At 42.7% G+C, this 22,284-nt stretch overlaps 1 protein-coding gene across 2 annotated transcripts in view; it reads left to right on the top strand.

Moving 5' to 3' along the window:
• CCBE1 (collagen and calcium binding EGF domains 1) overlaps window positions 1-21,413 on the top strand; it is a 192,273-nt gene extending 170,860 nt beyond the window's left edge. Inside the window, exons 5-11 of one of the 2 annotated variants that reach the window (XM_061615633.1) lie at window positions 1,438-1,575; window positions 9,804-9,907; window positions 14,581-14,701; window positions 16,290-16,420; window positions 16,509-16,544; window positions 18,272-18,307; window positions 19,721-21,413. In XM_061615633.1, coding sequence (XP_061471617.1) covers window positions 1,438-1,575; window positions 9,804-9,907; window positions 14,581-14,701; window positions 16,290-16,420; window positions 16,509-16,544; window positions 18,272-18,307; window positions 19,721-19,954 — 800 coding nt within the window. In that variant the 3' untranslated portion in view covers window positions 19,955-21,413. Of the gene's footprint in view, window positions 1-1,437; window positions 1,576-9,800; window positions 9,908-14,580; window positions 14,702-16,289; window positions 16,421-16,508; window positions 16,545-18,271; window positions 18,308-19,720 lie in introns of both variants that reach the window. The other variant, XM_061615624.1, reaches the window with a different exon arrangement.
• Window positions 21,414-22,284: the final 871 nt, after the last annotated feature.

Raw genomic sequence — 22,284 nt, 5'->3', positions numbered from 1 at the left:
CAACCCCCTGCTCAATGCAAGAATCCAAATTAAAGCATACCCAACATGTGGCTGTCCAGCTGCCTCTTAAAGGTCTCCAGTGATGGAGAGCCCATCACCTCTCTGGTTCCACTGTCATACTGCTTTAACAGTTAGGAAGTTTTTCCTGATGTTCAGTCAAAATCTGGCTTCCTGTAATGTCAGCCCCTTATTCCGTGTCCTGCACTCTGAGACGATCTAGACGAGATCCTGGCCCTCCTCTGTATCACAACCATTCATATACTTGAAGAGTGCTATCATATCTTCCCTCAGTCTTCTCTTCTCAAGGCTAAACATGCCCAGTTCTTTCAGTCTCTCCTCATAGGGCTTTGTTCCCAGTCCCCTGATTATCCTCTTGCCCTCCTCTGAACCCGTTCCAGTTTGCCTGTGTCCTTCTTAAACTGTGGTGTCCAGAACTGGATGCAGTACTCAAGATGAGGCCTAACCGGTGCTGAACAGAGGGGAACCAATATTTCACGCCATTTGGAAACTATACTTCTGTTAATGTAGCCTAAAATAGCATTGGCCTTTTTTGCAGTCCTTGATCTAGAGGGACACAGGTTCCCTCTCCCTGTTCTACAGTGGCTGGCAGTGACTGTTCCCAGCAACTTAGACAGAGGTCTTTTCTCATCACCTTCTATCTGATCCTTTTAACTTTAGGGTTGTATCTGAGACCTGTGGTATGCAGTGTGGCATGCAGATAGCACTGAGCTATCAGAGCTTATCCATATTGGGCTTTCCTATAAGTCTCAGGCTGTTTGAATCCAAAATTCCAGGGCATCATTCACATGACAGTTGCCCTCAACTAGAACCAACCCACCCCTTTGTAGAGTGAATTTGGATTTCCCCAGTCCTGGCATTCTCTTCAGTTAAGGTGACACCAGAAAGATCTATGCAGTCTGTGGGAAGGTAGGGAATCCAGAACTTGTGTGTGTTTGTTTGTGGAGTAGAAGGAAAAGGAGGACCTTCTTCCTGCTTCCCAACTTCCAGCCACTCACTGAAGACTGGAGAAAGGACACAGTAAGAATCGTACAGCGTGAGAAGCATAGCTTTATTTGAAGATTTATTTGTGGGGCCACCTTAAACCTTGCCAGCACAGTGCCCACATCATGAAGCAGGGGTTTGGGACTTAAAAGAGCAACCTTGAATTCACTGTTTGGAACCAAGGCTGCAATCCAGTATATGTCTACTGAGAGGTTAGTTCCATTGGGTTCAATGGGACTTACTTCCAGGTAGGTGTGTATTGGATTGCAGCCCGACTCTGGATTTAACTCAGATTGAACTTGGGATCCTGCCCTTACATGGACCTGCCCTTCTCCAATCCAGTGTAATCAATACAAATGTTTTAGGGAACCTTTATTTGTCCTCATTACCTCCCTTCCTTTTTTTTAACCCATTGTGGAATTCATCCCCTTTCAGATATAGATGAGTGTGCCACAAGCAGCGAGCCTCTTTGCCCCCACATCTGTGTCAACACCATCGGCAGTTATCGATGCGAATGTCATGAAGGCTACATACGTGAAGATGATGGGAAGACGTGCACCAAAGGAGATAAAGGTATTACTTTGGTGCTCCTTAAATTATTCTGGCCCAGAGTGATCCACTGTGGATAGAAAAAGCTTCTCAAATGAATTCAATGCAAGACTCCAGGTCTAAAGACCATTTATCAGAAGAAAATGCTATTAAAACCAGGCATCTTTTCCCACAGTTCAGTGCTTGTCTTTACATTTAGCCATTGAGTACCTAAACTTTGTGCAGCATATCACAAAAAAAGCAGAGAATCGGGTCCCTACAGACACAGAGCAGCCTTTCCCCAAACTTTGGGTCCCCAGATGTTGCTGGACTACAATTCCCATCATTCCTGCTGGCTGAGGCTGATGGGAGTTGTAGTCCAGCAATATCTGGGGACCCAACGGTTGGTAAGGACTGACTTGGAGGGTGGAGGACTTCCATAACTTTTGAATGTCTAAAATCCTGAAAGCTCTCTTGTTGAGTCCCTCTTTATCCAGCTCTGCAAACAGAGCAGCCAGGTGAAAACGAAGACAGAATTCCTGCACCTTTAATACTTGTGTAGAAGAAGAAGGAATTAAGCAGGCATAAACTGAAAGTTAGCTACACGGTATATCTGCTAAGATCCCCTCTTTTACACAACGATTAAAGGTCCAGGAGCCTGGCTTTCTTTTTCAGCAGATCATCCTGTCTGTGAATCCAAATTATTTTCCTCCAGCACAACTTCCACCTGCTGTTTCTCCTCAAACCCTTCTACTAAAGGTAGGAAAATAAATGTAAAAACTATGCAGTCTCAATGTGTGCAAGCTGTGTAAAGAAATGTGCATGTGAAATTGGCTCATACCAAGTCAAATCATTAGCCTTTCTAACCCAATATTGCTTTCCATTTTGGTTTGCAGCTCTTTTCAAATCCTCAGGCATAGAACTTTTCACTGATAGTACAAGACTTTTTAAACTGAGAGGTCAAAGCTGGGACCTCCTGCATGCACAGCTCATGCTTTCCCTCTGACTTATTGTCCCTCCAGTATTTGCTGCCTTGGAATCCTTTATTTTGCTTCTGCTAGACATGAAAAATGTGAAGCACTGTGTAAAGTATTGAAGCCCCTTATTGAAACTCCAGGGACTTGCTTAGCTCTTGCTGCCTTCTGATATATCAGTAGGGATTGATACCTCAATAGGCATCTCAAGCCTGTCTTCCCTAAAGGCTGGAAATTTGTTTTAGAGTAAATAACACTGAGATTCTCCACACTGCTGGGTTTTGTGCTCAGTACCAACTTCTGTGCTTATGTAGTCTGATCACAGAATTTTTATTTATTTATTTATTTAGTTATTTTATTTAACAAAATTTATATACTGCTTGATTGTAAAATAAACCTCTAAGCCATTTACAAAAAAACTGAATTATTATCATCATTTAGATTTATTAGTTGCTTGACACCCGAAGGTCCCCAAGCAACTTTCACAATGTTAAAACAAAAACAAATAAAACACATTATAAAAACATAACAATAAACAACAACAAAACAATACCAATAGCACCCCTACGCAGCCACAGGAAGATGTGACAGCATATTAAAACATAACAACATCTCAGTCTGTCAAATTGCAGAATATATTCAGTTCTGCCTCCAACAGCAATTCTTGCAGCCCCTCTTACCTGGATGTCTGAAACAATTGGCTGAAGGTCACCCTTAGGCAACCCTAAGAAGCTACAGTGGCTGCTGGCTTTGGACTCTGCATCTAGGTATTAAAGTTCACTCTTCATCTAGGCATTTAAGATTTGGACTCTGAATCTAGACATGAAAGTTGAAACTGTAAGTAGCCCCAGTGTTAATGCTGTACAATCTGAAAAATATCACTGATTGGGGGGCAGTGTCCCGTCCAGAGCCAAAAGAATGAGGCTGAAGCGTGTGTGCAAGTAAATCTCGTTTTATTAGAGTAATTGATACATCAAAGGCATTGCGCTTCATGGAAACTATACACTAACTCACTAAAGTCCCTAACTATACTCTAGACATGCTCTGCAGCGTGTGAAGAAAGTTGACTCAACGACCCCCCACTGGGAGCGGCAGGCTTATATAGGAAATGTTTTTGAACATAATCTCTGACTCCTTCGTAATTCCTGTCTTTGCCCTGTCCGTTTCTCGCGGCGACGGGAACGAGGAGACAGGGGACGCGCATCCAACAGCTCATCTGAAGACACCTGCTCCCGAGCAACCGGCTCAAGGTCAGGGGGCGGTGCCACACTGGAATCCTCCTGGGAACTGCTTGGTAAAGGAGGAGCTGGCACTGACTCTGAAGCTTCCCCCCACAAGTCCTCTGCATCAACTGGGGGTGGTGCGCTCGGCTCCTCGGAAAGGGCATTACTTGTGGGAACTGGCTGGAGAGCAGGCTGCCCCCCTCCCTCACGATCCTGCTCAGACACAACAATCCCCAACTCTGCTTCTTCTGGCTGCGGAGGTGCCTGAAACTCATGCCTCCCCCCTTCCTGTCCCTTCTGAGTTGGCTGCAGCGCAACAGGCAGGGGCTTCAACTATGTACTGGAGCAATTCAGAACAGAGATGGGCTCTGCCAGTAATTTTTAGCAAACCAGGAGTGTAATCATGGAATCATTAAGGTACAAAATCATGTATGTCAGCGGTAGCCATTATTGTGGAGTACAACTAGTTTATTCTAGTTCAGCCTTTCCCAACCTTTGGGTCCCCTGATGTTGTTGGACTGCAACTCAGCCAGCATGGCCAATGATCAGGAATAATGGGAACTGTAGTCCAGCAACAACCAGTAATGATTTGAAACGAATGCTGATGAAAGTTAAAGAGGAAAGCACAAAAGCAGGACCACAGCTGAATGTCAAGAAGACTAAAGTAATGACAACAGAAGATTTATGTAACTTTAAAGTTGACAATGAGGACATTGAACTTGTCAAGGATTATCAGTACCTCGGCACAGTCATTAACCAAAATGGGGACAATAGTGAAGCAATCAGAAGAAGGCTAGGACTGGGGAGGGCAGCTATGAGAGAACTAGAAAAGGTCCTCAAATGCAAGGATATATCACTGAATACTAAAGTCAGGATCATTCAGACCATGGTATTCCTGATCTCTATGTATGGATGGGAAAGTTGGACAGTGAAAAAAGCAGATAAGAGAAAAATCAACTCATTCGAAATGTGGTGTTGGAGGAGAGCTTTGTGCATACCATGCACTGCGAAAAAGACAAATAATTGGGTGTTAGAACAAATTAAACCAGAACTATCACTAGAAGCTAAAATGATGAAACTGAGGTAATCATACTTTGGACACATAATGAGAAGACAGGATTCACTAGAAAAGGATAATAATGCTGGGAAAAACAGAAGGGAGTAGAAAAAGAGGAAGACCAAACAAGGGATGGGTTGATTCCATGAAGGAAGCCACAGACATGAACTTACAAGATCTGAACAGGGTGGTTCATGACAGATGCTATTGGAGGTCACTGATTCATAGGGTTGCCATAAGTCGTAATCGACTTGAAGGCACATAACAACAACATTGAGGACCGAAAGGTTGGGAAAGACTGTTCTAGTTTTTATATGTGGTTTTAATGTTTGCTTCATGTAAGTTGCTTTGGGTCACCTTTTGTGAAATAAAGCAACTAATAGATGCAATTGTTTTTATTAGTATCATCACCATCACCATCAACTGCTGCTACTACCACCACCACCACCACCAGTCCCAGCCAGCACAGCTAATTGTCAGCGACATCTGGAAGAACCATGTTGGCTATCTCTGATGCATATAAACCAAGACAAGATACATTTGTACATGACTATATTGGTGGGAATAAACAGCAGGACTCACCTTTGGTCTGGAATCACAATGTATGAATTGTTTCTAGCTAAAATTCCAGCCCACCATATAGAATATGACTCATAGGCCTCCTGCTTTGTAACAATCTACTTTCGAATGCCATCTTGTGGCAGATACAAGTGTCTGCAGCATTGCAAATCTACAAACCATTTACATTGCAATAACCTTTCATAAATAGCTGGTTCACATTGCAGTAGAGTTTAGGTCACTGAAGCATTGCCTATAAGAAATAATTATCTTAGCAGCAGCAACTGCTACTGCTGTAGGATTGCCAGGTTCTTGGCCTGAGACTGATCCTGTATCTTCAGGAGAAGAGAAAACCAGCCAAGTGCAGGTGTTCTTGCAACTCTGTAATGGGAAAACCGCAAGGTGGAATTCTCCCTTCCTCTGCACAACTTTTAAAGATACAGAAGACCTCATGGAAGCCAGGCCTGGCAACCAAGAGGTCTTCTGTATCTTTAAAAGTTGTGCAGGGGGAAGGGAGAATTCCACCTTGTGGTTTTTCCCATTACAACATTGCAAGAACATCTGCACTTGGCTGACTTTCTCTTCTTCTAAAGATACAGGATCAGTCTCAGGCCCTGAGCCTGGCAACCCTAAGAGAAATGCATTCTGAGAGTTTTACTGTGAGGCAGGGGGCAAATAATTCGGAGACCTCTTTGTATTCCATGCTTCTTCAAGTAAATTTGGTGTAGAGTTAAGCACTCTGAGAATCTCACTTTTCATTTTTATTAAAATCAAGTTTCTAGCACTCGCCATCAGGACAGAAAGCTTAGGAACATATATAAGAGAGGGGAACTAAGGCCTGCTATCCTAGGTAAATTTACTTGGGAGTAAGCTCAACTGAACTTAGTGCATCAGATTCAAATCAGGCTGTAAATTGTATCAGCTGGCCTAAAATTGACTTAAGGAACTAATTACGTCTGTATTAAAAGCTTATTTAGCAGGGTCATATATTTTCTACCATTATGTAATTATCCTGTGCAAGTAAAGAGGCTGGTATTGGAGACAGACTTCAGCATCTATCTCAGCTTTCATCTTTTGAAAAAGCAAATTTCTGTCTCTTAATGGTACAAAATCAGATCTGAACATACAGGAACAGCTTTGAGTTGAGGAAGAGATAGAAGGTGAGGCAGGATTTCAAAGGCTCAGGTGATGAAACTTCTGGGTCTTTAGTGGTTTGTGAAACAGAATTTTCAAAAGTTTTAAAATGTAAATATGTCTGCAGATTTGATAAATGTGCATATGTTATATAGAGCACAAATTTAACTTTTGGGGGATATAATTTCCATTACTTTTTAATGCAGATGATGCATAGCCCTAAGCGTAAGGTATGTTATATGCTGAAGTTCAGTCCTGTTGCTTGAGACTAAACAGCTTAGCAAGTATGAAAAAGGTGTAATTTGCAAGGCAAGACCTTGATTGTTTCCTATCCAGCTTTCCTAAGCATCTGGGGAATCAGACCCCATTTCTACAGTGTCATCATGATTCTTGCTGGCTACAGTCTTCTACTTGTCCAGAACAAGGAGCAAACCTGTCCCTTAAGCTTTAATAGGGATCTGGAAATATCACTTGATTTGCTCTGGCTTATTTGGTGTAAGTAGGCTTCCTTGGCTGGCAAGGTACATCTCCCTTACTCTTACCGTCTTTGCCAAAGCTGGATGGTGAAAGATATGGTCATCCATGCTTAAAATACCTCAGGTCACCCAGTGCAGGCTTCAGTTCTTGGTGCTAGGATCCATGTATGATCCATCCCAAACCAATCCTGAACATTTGTGTACTGGTCAGCAAGCTAGGACTAGCCTTATGGCTGCTTTCCTCCTTTATCTGATTCTCACCTTTCTACAGATCATCTCCTTGGGTTGTGACCTCAGTTGCTGCCTTTGTGAGCTGTGGGACTTACCTAATTTTTCTTTAGGTTTCTGGTGAATGCCACTGGCTGTTAGCTCCAGCCTTTCCAGCAGGCTGGCTCCTGCCTGTTTTACTACTTTTGTGCAAGTTAACTCTGAGCCTCAGATTCTTGGTAGATTTTCACTTTGGCCTCTGGAACTCAGCTGAACAACCCACAATGAGTTTGGAACCTCGGGCTTATCAGAGTGGCACTGATCCTGTGCGCCAGTTCTTGCCAAAAAGATGATTGTGCAGACATCAAGCAACCTAGCAAGAAAGCCTAATAAAATTATAGGAAAGGATTTTGGAGATCATCTAGTCCAAACCCCTGCTCAGTGCAAGACCTGCAATTCAAGATGCAACAACAGCATCTCTGACAGAAGGTTGTCCAGCCTTTGCTTAAATATCTCCAACAAAGGAGAATCCACCACCTTCTGAGGCAGTCTGTTCTTCTTAGCTACCAGAGCAAGTCACTGAATCATAGAGTTGGAAGGAGCCTATAAGGCCATTGAGTCTAACCCACTGCTCAATGCAGGAATCAAATCAAAGCATACCCGACAGGTGGCTGTCCAGCTGCCTCTTGAATGCCTCCAGTGTTGGAGAGCCCACCACCTCCCTAGCTAATTGTCCCTCATTAATACGTAATTACCTAGGTAATAGGTAATTCCATTGTCATACTGCTGTAACAGTTAGGAGGTTTTTCCTGATGTTCAGTCAAAATCTGGCTTCGTGCAACTTGAGTCCATTATTCTATGTCCTGCAGTCTGGGATGATCAAGAAGAGATCAAGGCCGTCCTCCATGTGGCAACCTTTCAAGTACTTGAAGAGTGCTATCAGATTTTCCCCCAGTCTTCTCTTCTCAAGGCTAATCATGCCCAGTTCTTTCAGTCTCTCTTCATAGGGCTTTGTTTCCAGTCCCCTGATTATCATCGTTGCCCTCTGAACCTGTTCCAATTTGTCTGCATCCTTTTAAAAGTGCAGTTTCCAGAACTGGACGCAGTACTCAAGATAAAGCCTAACCAGTGCCAAACAGAGGGGAACCAGTACTTCTGTTAATGCAGCTTAAAATAGCATTTGCCTTTTTTGCAGGCACATTGCACTGTTAACTCATATTCAGCTTGTGATCAACAACAATCCCAAAAACTCTCATCATGTGTAGTATTGTTGAGCCAAATATCCCCCATCTTATAACTGTGCATTTGGTTTCTTTTTCCTAGGTGTAGAACTTTGCAGTTATCCCTGTTAAATTTCATTCTGTTCATTTTTTCATTTTTTCCTGTCTTCCAGAGTATTAGCTATTCCTCCCAATTTTGTATCATCTCTAAATTTGATAAGCATTCCCTGCAACGTCTCATCCAAGTCATTAATAAAAATGTTGAAGAGCACTAGGCCCAGGATCAAGCCCTGCGGTAACCTGCTTGTTACCTCCCCCCAGTTGAGAAGGAACCATTGATAAGCACTCTTATAGTATGATTCTGTAGCCAGCTGTGGATCCACCTGTTCCATCCAGCCCACATTTAGCTAGCTTGCTAATCAAAATATCACGGGACACTTTGTCAAAAGCTTTGCTGAAGCTGAGATATATTATGTCCACAGCATTCCCACAGTCTACCAGAGAGGTTACCCAATCAGAAAATGAGATAAGATTAGTCAAGTGAGTCTCCCTGACCCTGAAAAAGGCTTCCAGGTCACAGATCTGAGCAACTTGAGACTCGCTCCTGGACTCCTATTCCTTTTTGAGACTTTCCACCCTTGCGTCTGTTTCACCCTGGCTGCCCTCAACGTGATTGGTGCTGGCTCTGACATTTGCCAACTGAACTGTAAATAATAATAATAATAATAATAATAATAATAATAATAAGTATATTGTGCTTGTCCTAAATATTTTAAACTCCTTAAAGAATATCATATTGTGATACTACTTGTGTTCTCAGTTCTCTGCATTCTGATGGCTTCAGCACTGTACTGCTAAATGTTTTAGGGTTCCTTTTTTGTGATTGTGGCTCTGACACTTTCTGATCTTAAGAGTCCCATTGCACAGAAAACATAATCAGTGATGATAAAGACCACCCTTTGTGCAAAGTGCAAGCCAAAGGTCTCACTGCATGGGATATTGACACAATTTACAGTGTATGAAAATTGGCCCTTGAAGGGGAATTATAAATCATTGTGGATCCCATACAGTTCCTCTACAGTAAAGACTCAGATAAAAGTAGAGAGGTAAACACCTTTTTTTCCCCTCACAAGATATAAAAAGGAGTTTGACAAAGGGGCATTAAGACCTGCTAACTGGAAACAGCTGTTACTAAGACTGTTTGCAGCTGGCTTACTGTGGATCTGTACAACCTTTCATGGCGATTCAGAACTGAAAAAGGTTGTTAATAACTAGGGCACCCCTTCATCTCCTGGAATGGCCAGGAAGAAAAACTTCAAAGACTCAGTGTCTCTTCACAGCTTTCTTTGGCATTTCTCTTCCTGGTCTGTTTTCTTCCCACTCAAAAAATGTATTGGAATATTTGTTATCTGTTTTTTTAGCAGGGTTTTCTGAGAAGACTGACAATGTGGTGAAACCAGGGGCGTGCTGTACCTCCTGCAAAGAGTTCTATCAAATCAAACAGACGGTGTTGCAACTGAAACAAAAGGTACAAGAGTTTTCAAGAAATTTTTAATGGATTTTGCCAGAGTGAAATATTTAAATAAGATATTCCATGTGTTTGTTGCAGAAAAATATATATTCTAATAGAGAAGTTCACCACTGGAATTTATTGCCTAGGGAGACTGTGGAATCTTGTTTCTTGGAAGCTTTAAAGGCACAGTCACTTGGGGACGTTTTCAGATAGGATAATTCATTTGGATAATCTCATTTAGGACAATGAGTAGCCCTAGAACCAGATGATCTATCCCTTCTGAGCGGTAGGGATGCGCTAGAATTCTGCCCAGTTCGGATTTGGTATTACATTTTCTATTAATTCTCTTACTATCATGGCAGATTGGATTTTTATGTCGTGATTTTCTGCAGCTGATTTTTATGTAGTGATTTTTGGAAACTGATTTTAACTGCATCTGAAATATTGATATAAATATCAATTTTTTTGATATTTCCTTCTGTTTATATTTCCTTTATCAACATTTCCTTTTAAAATATCAATACAGTAGGGCCCTGATTCTCGGTGCCCCTCTTTTTGGTGTTCCGTAATACAGCGCCAGCGGGGCGATCAGCTGGAGGGGGGCTGGAGATTCCTGCACTCCAGCTGATCACACCAGAGGAGGGGAAGATCACCTGTAGCTCGCTACAGTCCATCTTCTCCTCTTCTGGCACAATCAGACTCCCCTGCTCAAGCTGATGGTGCTGGAGAAGGGGAAGATCAGCTGTAGCATGCTACACCTGATCTTCTCCTCCTTGGGGCGGTCAGACTCCCGCACTCCAGCTGATCACGCCGGAGGAGGGGAAGATCAGCTGTAGCTCGCTACAGTCCATCTTCTCCTCTTCTGGCACGATCAGACTCCCCTGCTCGAGTTGATGGTGCCGGAGGAGGGGAAGATCAGCTGTAGCATGCTACACCTGATCTACTCCTCCTTGGGGCAGTCAGACTCCCGAACTCCAGCTGATCGCGCCGGAGGAGGGGAAGATCAGCTGTAACATGCTACAGCTGATCTTCTCTCTTCTGGCGCGATCAGACTCCCGCTCGAGCTGATCGTGCCCGAGGAGGAGAAGATCTGATCTTCTCTTCCTCTGATGAGATCAGTGGGTTAGGTTCCAGACCCCTGCGCTACAGCTGATCCGCTTTTCAGCGGTTTTCACTTTCCAGCGGGGGTCTGGAACCTAACCTGCCGTATGAATGGGGCTGTACTGTATCGATACTAATATCTGTATTTTTTCCAAGGGGAAAGCATGCATAGGTAAAAGCAGCAGCTAGCAGACAAAGAACAAACTCTAATCGATAACAGCCTGTTAGGTCAATGGAATACTTTCGAACAGGCACCAGCCAATGGATCCCATCCCTACTGAGTGGTGACTTTCACCAGAGCCACATTAATCAGTTTCTGTATTATCCACATCTATGGGGTGAATTAATATAACCCCACATAATGAAGTTGAACTGTATGTAGTTTTCACATACTGTTTTCTGGTGAATGAGAGACCAAAACCTCAAAGGAAGGCGCCCTCATGCTGTGTTCTCTTTATGACAATCGGTTTTGGACTTTTTTATGGACAAATACTCCTTTTGCAACTGTATAATGGGGTAGAGGAATCTACAGTTGGCTTTGCAAAATCATTTTTCTTAAAATACAGCTTGGGGTTTTGTTTGTTTTTAAAAAGCAATAACCCATAATGGAGATCCATGTGGAAACTGAGTTTTGTGAAGGATGTAATATGTGTTTTGCACTGGATTGTGATGGATCTCACAATTTACCTAGATGACAAAAGGAAAAAGGTCATATGAGTCCATGGGGGGGGGAAATGCTTAAGGTTATGAAGCCAACTTTATTCTGTAAAACCTACAGAAGAAAAAGCCACGAGGAAACTTGTTTATCACAAGCAAGAGAAATTCACTCAGGGAAGTATCATAATGAATCTAATAGTGTGACGTAACGCCAAGCTTAAAGTGCAAATCTTCAGACTTTAGATATGCCATTTTGGAGGGTGGAGCAAAAGGGGGCTGAAATCGGGGGCAATTTGGGGGAGGTTCACCCATAAGAGAGCTTTCCAGGTGGCAGTAGATGTTTTTCTGGGGCATTTCAAAAGCCACCATTCCCCCAGAATATACCAGAACAAAATTACAGTGCTGTGTCTTGGACATTATGGGGAAATAAGATGGTGGATGCAAAAAGCAGCTCTGCCTGCCACTGATGGTATGTTCGGCACAAATGGGGCAGTAAAATGGAGGCCCATTTCAGCCCAGCTCTAGCCTGATGAAATGTTGGTTCTGGAGATCTCTAAGATCCTTAGAACCTTATTAGCTTATCCTTTTCTTGGTTGGAAGACCAGCCATAGTAGGCAAGTTTCCCTGGCATACAGCTTGCCTGTCATCACCAATCTCCTCCTGCAGCGTGCAGCCACAGTAGTGTTTGGTATGTTCTCTGGGTCTCACTCTCAGCCCTTTGCGGTGTTAGAATAAACCCCAATAGACCTGGCAAATTGCAACTGTGAACTGATGTTAAGCCCTAAATTGTGTCCCAGGATTCTCTTCAGCACTCAGGGGTTCTGTGGCAAACGTGATAGAAAGGATTCCCCTAGAGGTACATTAAAAAAAAAAAACACACTTCTTCTCCACCATCCTCTTGACAGATTTGCAAAACTAGTCAGAAGGAGCCCTTTGCCAAAAGAAATAAATAACAGGCAATCCAAGCATGCAAGCAAGCATTCCCATGTGTGGAAAAGTTCTCAGTGTATATGTTGCTTACTCAGATACATGTAAGTATGTATTTAATTAGAAATAAATTTTAGACTGGATCCAAGCAATCCATCTCCAGGCCAACTGAGCAACAGTTCCTGCACGGAACCTCTTCAAATGTACAGGCGAGAGTGAGGATTAGATCCCATTACTGTGACTGTTCCCCTTTTGGAAACTATTCTATGCAAGTATTTATATCCTTATGGAGAAAGATTCATGCATGAAGGGAGACTTGGAGTGAGATCATTTTCAACAGGGGTTCCAAGCCTGAATCAAGAAGGTGGAATGGAACAGAAATTAGATCAGTGCATCCTGGTGTCTGGCTAAGATGATAATACTCAACATCAAAGCACAGGGCTTGGCTCCAGAGTCTACAAGAGGGAGATGCTTCTTTCCAGGAGATAGTGAAGAATGAACTGATTGGAGTGAGTGGGTGGTTTAGCCTACATTGTGCAAGATTCAGAGCCAGGCTGACTAAGCAGGCTGGCATCTGTTGCCCCTACGTGTCCTTTATTAAAGTGCCTATGTTATCTGCTAGAGATAAATGAGTTGGCTATAAAACTAAAATTGCATATGTGTACACTCAGCAGGGAGAGAAAGTGTTCTCATGCCGTAAGTATTCTGAGCCCTTGGACGCAAAAACACCATAGCTCAGTATTAGAGCACATGCTTTGAATGCAGAAGATCCCAGTTCTCTTGGCACCTCTGTTATAGCCCAGGGCTAAGGAACTTGATGGCCTTCCAGATTTTGCTGGCCTACATCAAGAAGAGGAAGTATTTCTTCACACAGTGCATAGTTTAACTATGGGATTCGCTCCCACATTGGTGATGGCCACTAACTTAGATGGCTTTTAAAAGCAGACTAGACAAATTCATGGAGGATAAGGCCATCAGTGGATACTAGTCATGATGGCTGCATGCTACCTTCAAGTTCAAAAGCAGCATGCCTCTGAATACTAGTGAAAAGTTGCTATTGTGTTCATGTCCTGCTTGGGGTTTTCCAGAGACATTTGGAAAACATGATGCTGAGCTTGATAGCCCTTTGGTCTAATCCAACAGTGTGTTCTTCGCTCCAATCATCCCTGACCATTGGCCACTGCAGCTGAGGCTAATGGGAGTAGAATTCAAAAAAAATATTAGGAGAGCTGCAGGCTTCCCACCTCCTAGTTTAAGAAATCTGTGGTTAACTGAGTTGGGTCAGACGCCTGCTGAAGCCTTTGGGGAGCTGCTGCAGGTCAGACAGAGAGAGGATGAAGGGCAGAGCAATCCAGACCCCTAATCCACCATGCCATAGAGAATTTGCAGGGGATGGAGGTGTCCCACCACCCAACCTTGCCTGGCTCCACTGGCCTTTGCCAGCAAGGGAATTTCACCATTGGCAGGAAAGCCCTGCCAGCAAGAAGTGCCACAGTGCTCCTGCCCAAATGGTGGTCAGAAACTACCAAAACAGTGTGTTTGGGGGGCAAGGAAGATCTTGTGCTGACCCTGCTGCCATCATATGATGCCAGTGGGCCTGATTTTGGGCCTCTTTTCTGCAACAGTCTGGGAGATGGCTTGGCAAAGGGGCATTTTTCCTGCCCCCTAACCTTCCACCATGAGCGATGCAAGCACCAAAGCTGTGGATGCTGTGCTGACTGCAACCTCCCATCAAGCCCCACCACCGCCAGCCAGAGGTTAGCATGACATCTTGAGTGATCCAACAAATAGCAGTGAGTTCTCCAGTCCAAGTCTAGCACACTAATCGTTGCTCCACTCTATGTCTCTTTCAGAGGATAGACCTGTAGACTTAGTCATGAAGTAAGGGTAATGCACTGAAAGAATGTTATGTTGATTCTTGGAGTCATATACAACAAAAACTCAACTAGATGTCAATGAATATGCTTAAGGGCTTGTGGTTGATGATGCTTTCTTTATTGCAGGTTGCTTTGTTACCAAATAATGCTGCTGACCTTAGCAAACCAATCACAGGGGAAAAAGTACTTGCATCCAATGCATTTATACCAGGTCCTCCTGGACAGCCAGGTGATCGGGGTCCTCCAGGTAAAGCAATAAAGCAGGAGACGATTAAAGGTTTCCTAGAAAAGCTACATTTTATGTTTTTATCCCATTTATATACTACAATTCTTACAAGAAGGTCAGAACAGGGACAGTCATGCATCTCCCCTAATATTTATATCCGTCTATCTGTCTAATCTACCTATCTATCTTTCTAATCTGTGTGTGGGGAGGAGTTAGGGACCTAGAGCATGACTTGTTCCATCTGTTTTTTTCCATACCAGAAGCTGTCCAAGGTGCTGTAAGCTTAATTTTCTTCTCCTAACTGAAAATCATTCACTCCCAAGCAATATGTTTACTGTGTGATTAGGGATTCCCATAGACTGGGAATTGAAAAAGGTTTCTGAACTTTCCTTGCAAACCTCAACCTGGAAGATCTTTCTGCTTGTTCTCTTTATATGCATTTATTGAGGAGAAAAAGGGGCTAACATAAATATTACTACTATTAATATGATGTAATAAAGCACAACTTGTTTACTAAGTGGACTTTTTGTTTATACATATTACAGCATAATCTACTTGTTGATGTGATCTCATTTTGGCCAAGACGCAAGGCAGATGATGCAGCCTTCTAGGCAGATGGCTACTAGTTAGTCTCTCCTGCAACCAGATGCTTATATTAAACTTTCACAGTATGGTGGAGTTCTGTGAAATTGTACTTCCTTTTGTAGTAAATGTTGTTGTTGTTGTGTGCCTTCAAGTCTATTACGACTAATGACGACCTTATGAACCAGTGACCTCCAATAGCATCTGTCATGAACCACCCTGTTCAGATCTTGTAAATTCAGGTCTGTGGCTTCAAACAATGTGCACAGGTTTGAATGCAAAGGTTTTTTTTCCTTGCCCACACAGCCCAACTATTCATAACCGTGGGTAAGACTTTCACTTACAAAGCTGGACTGCTGTGAACATTCTATTGTTGATACCTGACAGCTTCTGAAGCCACACTTCTTTTTTTACCTTCTCTTTTATAGGCACTACTTCCTGTGCTTCCAGTTTGTAATTAAAATAATGCATCCAGCAGTGTGCGAAGTATCCAAGAGGATGTAAGGCTGAGATGATGAAGTGATACTAAATGCTAAGAGGGGGCATTTTTGGCTATGGCACCCTGATTATAGAATGCCCACCCTTGGGAGGCTTGCCTGCTGTCAACCTTGCTTCTGTTTTGAACTAGGCAAACATATTTTTATTCACTTGAGTTTTGATGTACTTTTAAATACTGTTGAATGCTCATTTTGATCTGCTGGCTCATCTTTTAACTGCACTTTTTATATTTATAAACGAAAAACCTTGTTTTGACAGTGAGCAGTATAAAAATATTGTTAAATACAATAAAGTAGTAATATGTGTGCACAACTGATGAGAACTGTGTTTCATGTTCCAAGTAGGCCTGGTAATTGTCCAGATTCAATAAGCCAAGTGTTTGAGTGTTGCTGCTTTAGAACTCCCAGCAGTTGAGATATAAGCTAAAGCAGGGGCACTGCTTCTCCCCATTGTTGTCTTAAATTAGCCCCATTCACCAACCACAAATATGAGCCCACTGGCAGCCTTACCTGTCTCCTTTTTATTGCAGGTGCCACAGGTCCACAAGGGAGTCCTGGATCTCTCGGCCCTCCAGGTCTGCCAGGCCCCAGAGGAGCAATGGGGCCTATGGGGCCATCTCCAGACTTGTCCCATATTAAGCAGGGCAGAAGGGGCCCTGTGGTCAGTATTCTTCCTCCATTCCATAAATGTACACCTTCTATTGGTCATATTATTTAATGTTTTTAAGGACTGTGGTTTTGTCTTACAGGGTCCTCCGGGGGCACCAGGAAGAGATGGAGCAAAGGTGAGCAAGGATATTTTCCTATGAAGTATGCTCTTACTTTAACAAATGTCATTCCTTGTCAAACTGGGAAGCAAAAGAAAGGCAGAGGGTAAAGCAGGCCTATCACAAGGAACAACAAACAGTGCCCCTTTGTGGCTAGTGCAGAATGTGGCTGCTAGGTTGGTAAGTGGGACAGCCCAATGGGACCATGCGTGTCCTGTCCTGAAAGCACTGCGCTGGGTGCCAGTGAGCTACTGAGCCCAATTCAGCTATCTCCTAGTACTACTTTCTGGTAGAGGCCTTGCAGGTAGGAGCAGAACCACTGCAACACAGTACCTCCAACTCCCACCTCCTTCAGTCGCTTCAGAAGGACACCATGGCCAGTGGTGTCAAAAGCTTCTGAGAGATCAAGGAAAACCAACAGGGTCACATTCCCCTTGTCTCTCTCCTGATAAAAGTCATAAATCAGGGCTGCCAAGGCTGTTTCTGTGCCAAAACCAGACTGGAACTATTTTATATGAATCAGGTGTATCACGTGACCTATTTGCCGACCTAGATTGTTTCCCTGTAGTTCTCTCCTGACTAGTTTGATGGTAATGTACAGGCTGAATCTCCACTTGATATCCCTTGGGATATTTGGAATCCCTTGGGTTCCAAACCCAAGACCTCTGCAGATCCAAGTTCTGATATAATAATGGAACCACAAATCTATTGCATTAAGTGGTGCAGATTTTATCCTTTAGGACATGTTTGTACCCATTTCTCCTTAAAAAGGTGAAGGTTCCATACTGTGTCTAGGTAGCCTGTAATGCTGTCCATCTGTTCATATTACTTGGAAATATTTTCAGCCTACATCTATGTGTAAATTAGTGTTCACTTATGTTATGGTCATGTTGACTGGAACTACTCCCAATATGGATGGATTCTGGGATTGTTCTTTGTTTCAGAGTTTTTCCCTGCTTGGACTAATCTTCAAAGCCTATGCAATTTGTTGGTTTGAATTCTTGCAGAAGATAAAATATTTTAGTTGGAAATATGATACTTCATTTTGATATGTAGTAAATGGTAAACAAAATTAAGGCTTCACACTTAGTAATGTGAAAATTCTATTGACTTCAGTAAGAAATACACTTGGTGAAAGTCCCATTGAACTCACTAGGACTTCTCAGTAAGTATACTTAAAGTTTGCTGCAAGTGTAACTTTTGGTAGGTAATCCAAAATATCAATACACTGACTCTGTGATCTGAACCACTATTATTTATGTTGGCATTTATTTAATTTGTTTTCTGACCTTCAATCCAAAGGTTTCCAGTCCAGTAAATCACAATATATTAAAATTATACAAATCCCTACAGTGGAAAAAAACCATAAAACCAACAATATAAAGCAAATATCAAAACACAGAACATCAAAATAGCAAAGAACCAAAATGACAATCAAGCAGCAACCCAGTACTCAACTGGTTTCATATGCCTGCAGAAACAAATGCATCTTGACTGACACCTAAACTAACGAGTACTAAGGCTACAATCCTCTATATACTTACCTATATACACATTTAATTCAGTGAGACTTACGTTTGCATAAGATATGCGTAAGACTACACAGTAAGTGATTTTAAGTGGAGCAAGTGAGAAGAGATTCCTACCAAGTCAAAGGGACTTTTAATATAGATCCCTGTAGAAGCATGGAATAGGTCTACAAGTTATGGTTCCATTTTAATCAGTGAAAATGATGTTTATTACAGGGCGATAGAGGTGCACCAGGAGAAAAGGGACCACCTGTGAGTATCATAGCCAATTCCAGTGCAACAGTTATTTAGTATTTATTTATCCAATTCCAAATAAATCAGTATTTGCTGTCCTGCCCTCTGTCGTATATGACCTCAGGGCTAGCTACAATGTAAAGGGGTGGCATCCAGCAAAACAGTTCCACCAATGCAAGCATTTCAGCTGCTCAACAAATGTTCCCCTTCCTTTCCTCTCTTTGTTCACCCCAACCCTCCAGAGCACATCTAGGGTGCACGTAGGGGAGCACAGGAAGAATAGAAGGCAAGCTGCATTGCACAGCCCAAAGTCCTTGCACTAGTGGAACTGTTTAGTTGGTTACCACCCATTAAAACTTCTTCACGTATTTTTCCTACATCAATATTCAATATACTGATATCAACAGCCAGGTTGAACAAAACATACATCTTGGAATTGCCCCATCCAGCCAATTGAATTGGGAGTGGAAGCTCTGAAACACAGACAGCTCCCCTGCCTTCAAGGGCTACCAATGCCTTTGTCCCTCCCACTGCAGTCAGTCAAAGCAGTCCACGTACTCAGGGGCAACATTTATGCTCTGGAGCACCAGCAGAGCTCCAGACTGAGGAAACTAGAGAGGGAGGGAGAGGGAGAGGGTGGGAGGGGGAGGGAGAGGGTGGGAGGGAGAGGGTGGGAGGGAGAGGGTGGGAGGGAGGGAGAGGGAGGGAGGGAGGGAGAGGGAGGGAGAGGGAGGGAGGGAGAGGGAGGGAGGGAGGGAGAGGGAGGGAGGGAGGGAGGGAGAGGGAGAGAGAGATATTCAGTCCAAATTCTGGTGGAATTGTAAAACCCAGTGCCATTTGGTTGAATTGGAGGTGTCCTCCAATAAGAGTAACAGAATCACACATATTGGAACATTTCTCATCTGAAATTTGCATTTAGGAAAGATTCAGGTAGGGATTTCCCCCCCAAAACTTGATAATTTCCTTCCTCTGTTTTGATAACCTAGACAAAACTGGTTCTTTGATAATATAAGTTATCAAAGATCATCTCACCCCTTATATCAATCACTGCATTCTGTAGGTGAGGGCCTCCTGCAGATCCCATCTCATAAGGAAGTCCATTCCACACAACATAGGAAGCAGACGCTTAGTGTTGTGGCACCTGCCCTTTGGAATTCCGTCCCCTTAAATATTAGACAGGTGCCATTTCTGTTGCCTTTTTGGCTCCTACTGAAGACCTTCCTCTTTCAATAAGCCTTATAAGTAAAGACCTTTTCCCAATTGGCATCTGTATTAGAATCGTTTTTAAGATGTTTTTTATTGTTTTATCCCTCTGGCTTCTTTGGGGAGGTGCAAGATATAAATTTAAGTAGTGGTGGTAGTAGTAGTGGTAATAATAATATGTAAAGAACATGCAGGATTAGTAACTTGTCATACCTGTAATATTTCTAGGGGCCACCAGGTTCTTTTGACTTCTTGTTGCTGATGATGGCAGACATCAGGAATGACATTGCTGAGCTGCAGGAGCGGGTGTTTGGCCACAGGACTCATTCATCAACAGAAGAGTTTCCATTACCTCAGGAATTTACAAATTATCAGGACATAGCGGATCTGGGATCCGGAGAAGAGTACAAAGAAAGAACTGCAACAAAAGATTCCAGAACTCACAGAGAAGGCAACCATTAAATAGAGCTTGTGACTTGGAAAGAGTTGAAACTTTGTAGGATAGTGGTCCACAAGTCACTTAAGCCAGCATACTTGTGCATATCCATCTTAGCCCCATGGAAATCAACAGGCCAGTTTATACATTTTCAGTGGAATTACCACATTCCCTTACTTAAAGCACTGTGGGCAGGATCAAATTAAGAGCCAAACCAGATGATCAGCTCTCAGTGTGAAGTATCTATTGCTAGAATGTACCAGTTCAGACTGTTGGTCGAGAATTGCACACTTCAGTGTTCCCCATACAAAAACAAGATCAGTTTGTATGTACAAAACTTTTATGTTAGAAAGAAGGGTTCCTGATACACTCTTCCTTGACATTCTAGCTTTTGTGTACATGGAGTTGTTTGTTTTTAACATGAGTAGCATTCAAATATTTGATCTCCTGGTTGCTACCTGAAGTGCTACAGACCAGTGGTTAGTCATGATGACTATATAGTACATTCAGTATCAGGCAGTATGTTTTTAAATACTAATTGCTAGGAAGCATGAATGGGAGAGTGCCATTGCACTCATGCCCTGCTTGCGGGCTTCCCATGGGCATCTGGTTGGCCACTGTGGGGATGAAATGCTGCCCTAGATAGGTTTTGGTCTGATCCAGCAACCTTTTTATGCAAATAATACCAGCACTAAAGCATGCTCTTAGTCATCATTTGGCTGTGACCCAAGATTTCTAGATCTTATTCTCACACCTAGAGAAAAGATTTTGTAAATATAGTCAAGTCAAGTATCTTTATTACGGTCAAAGACCAGCCAAACTTGGTATTTGTAAATATAGCTACAGTATGAACACCCACCTACACAGCCTCCTTCCTGTCCATTTTCTTTTCCATTGTGGACAGTTTGCTGGTTGACCATGATGGATGTATATTCTGAACCTTTCTATATCTCAGAGCAGCTACTGCATTTGGAATTTTAAATTGTAGACAATTTTAAAGGAGCTCGTTTTGAATAGTGCGTTGGAGATACTCTGCTCCTTGAGAAACTCCCAGATAATTCTGCCAAGCCATTGACCTCCATTTGCTTGTCACCTAACTCCCTGACATTACATAATTATGCTGGTGGGAGTGGAAGGTGTGTAGTTGTACACTGTGGAGCTGAAAATCATTGTATGCCTTCTCAACTTCACCATGCCCATTCCAAGGTTACAGGGTATGCAGTGCAGGGACTTTCGGCATTCATGCAGTGGTCTAATATTAGCAAAGATGGGAAAATCCTACATCTGTAACAGCAGGTTCTCTGAAACAGACGAGAGTGCTCCAGGACCACTAGGATAACTTTCTATAACCAAGTGGCCTGTAAGCTGGGTTACGTACTAGTACTGTGGCTTAAATGGTTTATAGACTGCATTGTTTAAAAGAGTTGTAAAATATTTTTTAAAATGCACTGATAATGTATGAAATTATATGTTTTATTGTCCAAACTTTTTCTCTCAATTTCCTTTTTTTACAGAGATATTTACTGGCAGTGATGCAATCCAACTGTATTTGTTAGCTCAATAAGTAGCCCCAGAATGAAGTCTACATGTGGACTTGGCAATGGAGTCTGATTTAGAGCAAAAACATTGCTAAATATCCTTATATGAATATGGATATCCTTAAGATATCTGCAGCTGCATAATTTGTAGTCAGAGACAGCTACAAATGTGACATTTCCCATTTCTTAGTAGAACAGTGAAATTTAGAAAAACACTAAATGGCCAAATATCAGTGTTGTTAGCCAATTTATAGATTATATTTTCCAGCCAGGAGATGACAACCTTGAATAATTCCCCATTTTAGGTGCAATATATATGCCAATAAAATGATCCTAAGCCAGAAATCCTCATACACAGCAGTTCTGTGTGCCCTGCTGCATGTGAGTTTTCCTATGTAACATATATGCTCAATGCAGTCAACTCTGAAAAGTAGATCACCTATTGAGGAACCTTTGCCCCCCTCCCTTCCCCAGATGGTACAACTCTCATTACTTCCAGCAAACATGGCCAATGGCCAGGGGTGATGGGAATTGCATTTCAGCAACATCTGGAGTGCCAAAGACACCTGACCAGAGCTTGGAAAAGTTACTTTTTTGAACTACAACTCCCATCAGCCCAATCCAGTGGTCATGCTGGCTGGGGCTGATGGGAGTTGTAGTTCAAAAAAAGTAACTTTTCCAAGCTCTGCACCTGACCAATTGGTAGGAGAGGATGGTGCTGCTAGGATTTGGTGTCCCCCAACAGATTAGAGTACCAGCAATTAATATGCAGTGCGCATGGTGCATAGCTTCACTGAGAAAGTGCCCCTCCTGGTTAA

Source organism: Rhineura floridana, chromosome 1 (genome assembly GCF_030035675.1).
Source record: "Rhineura floridana isolate rRhiFlo1 chromosome 1, rRhiFlo1.hap2, whole genome shotgun sequence".
In the NCBI taxonomy this organism is placed as follows: domain Eukaryota; kingdom Metazoa; phylum Chordata; class Lepidosauria; order Squamata; family Rhineuridae; genus Rhineura; species Rhineura floridana.
Note: the sequence above shows the minus strand (reverse complement) of the source record. Positions and strands in the feature narration are given on the sequence as shown.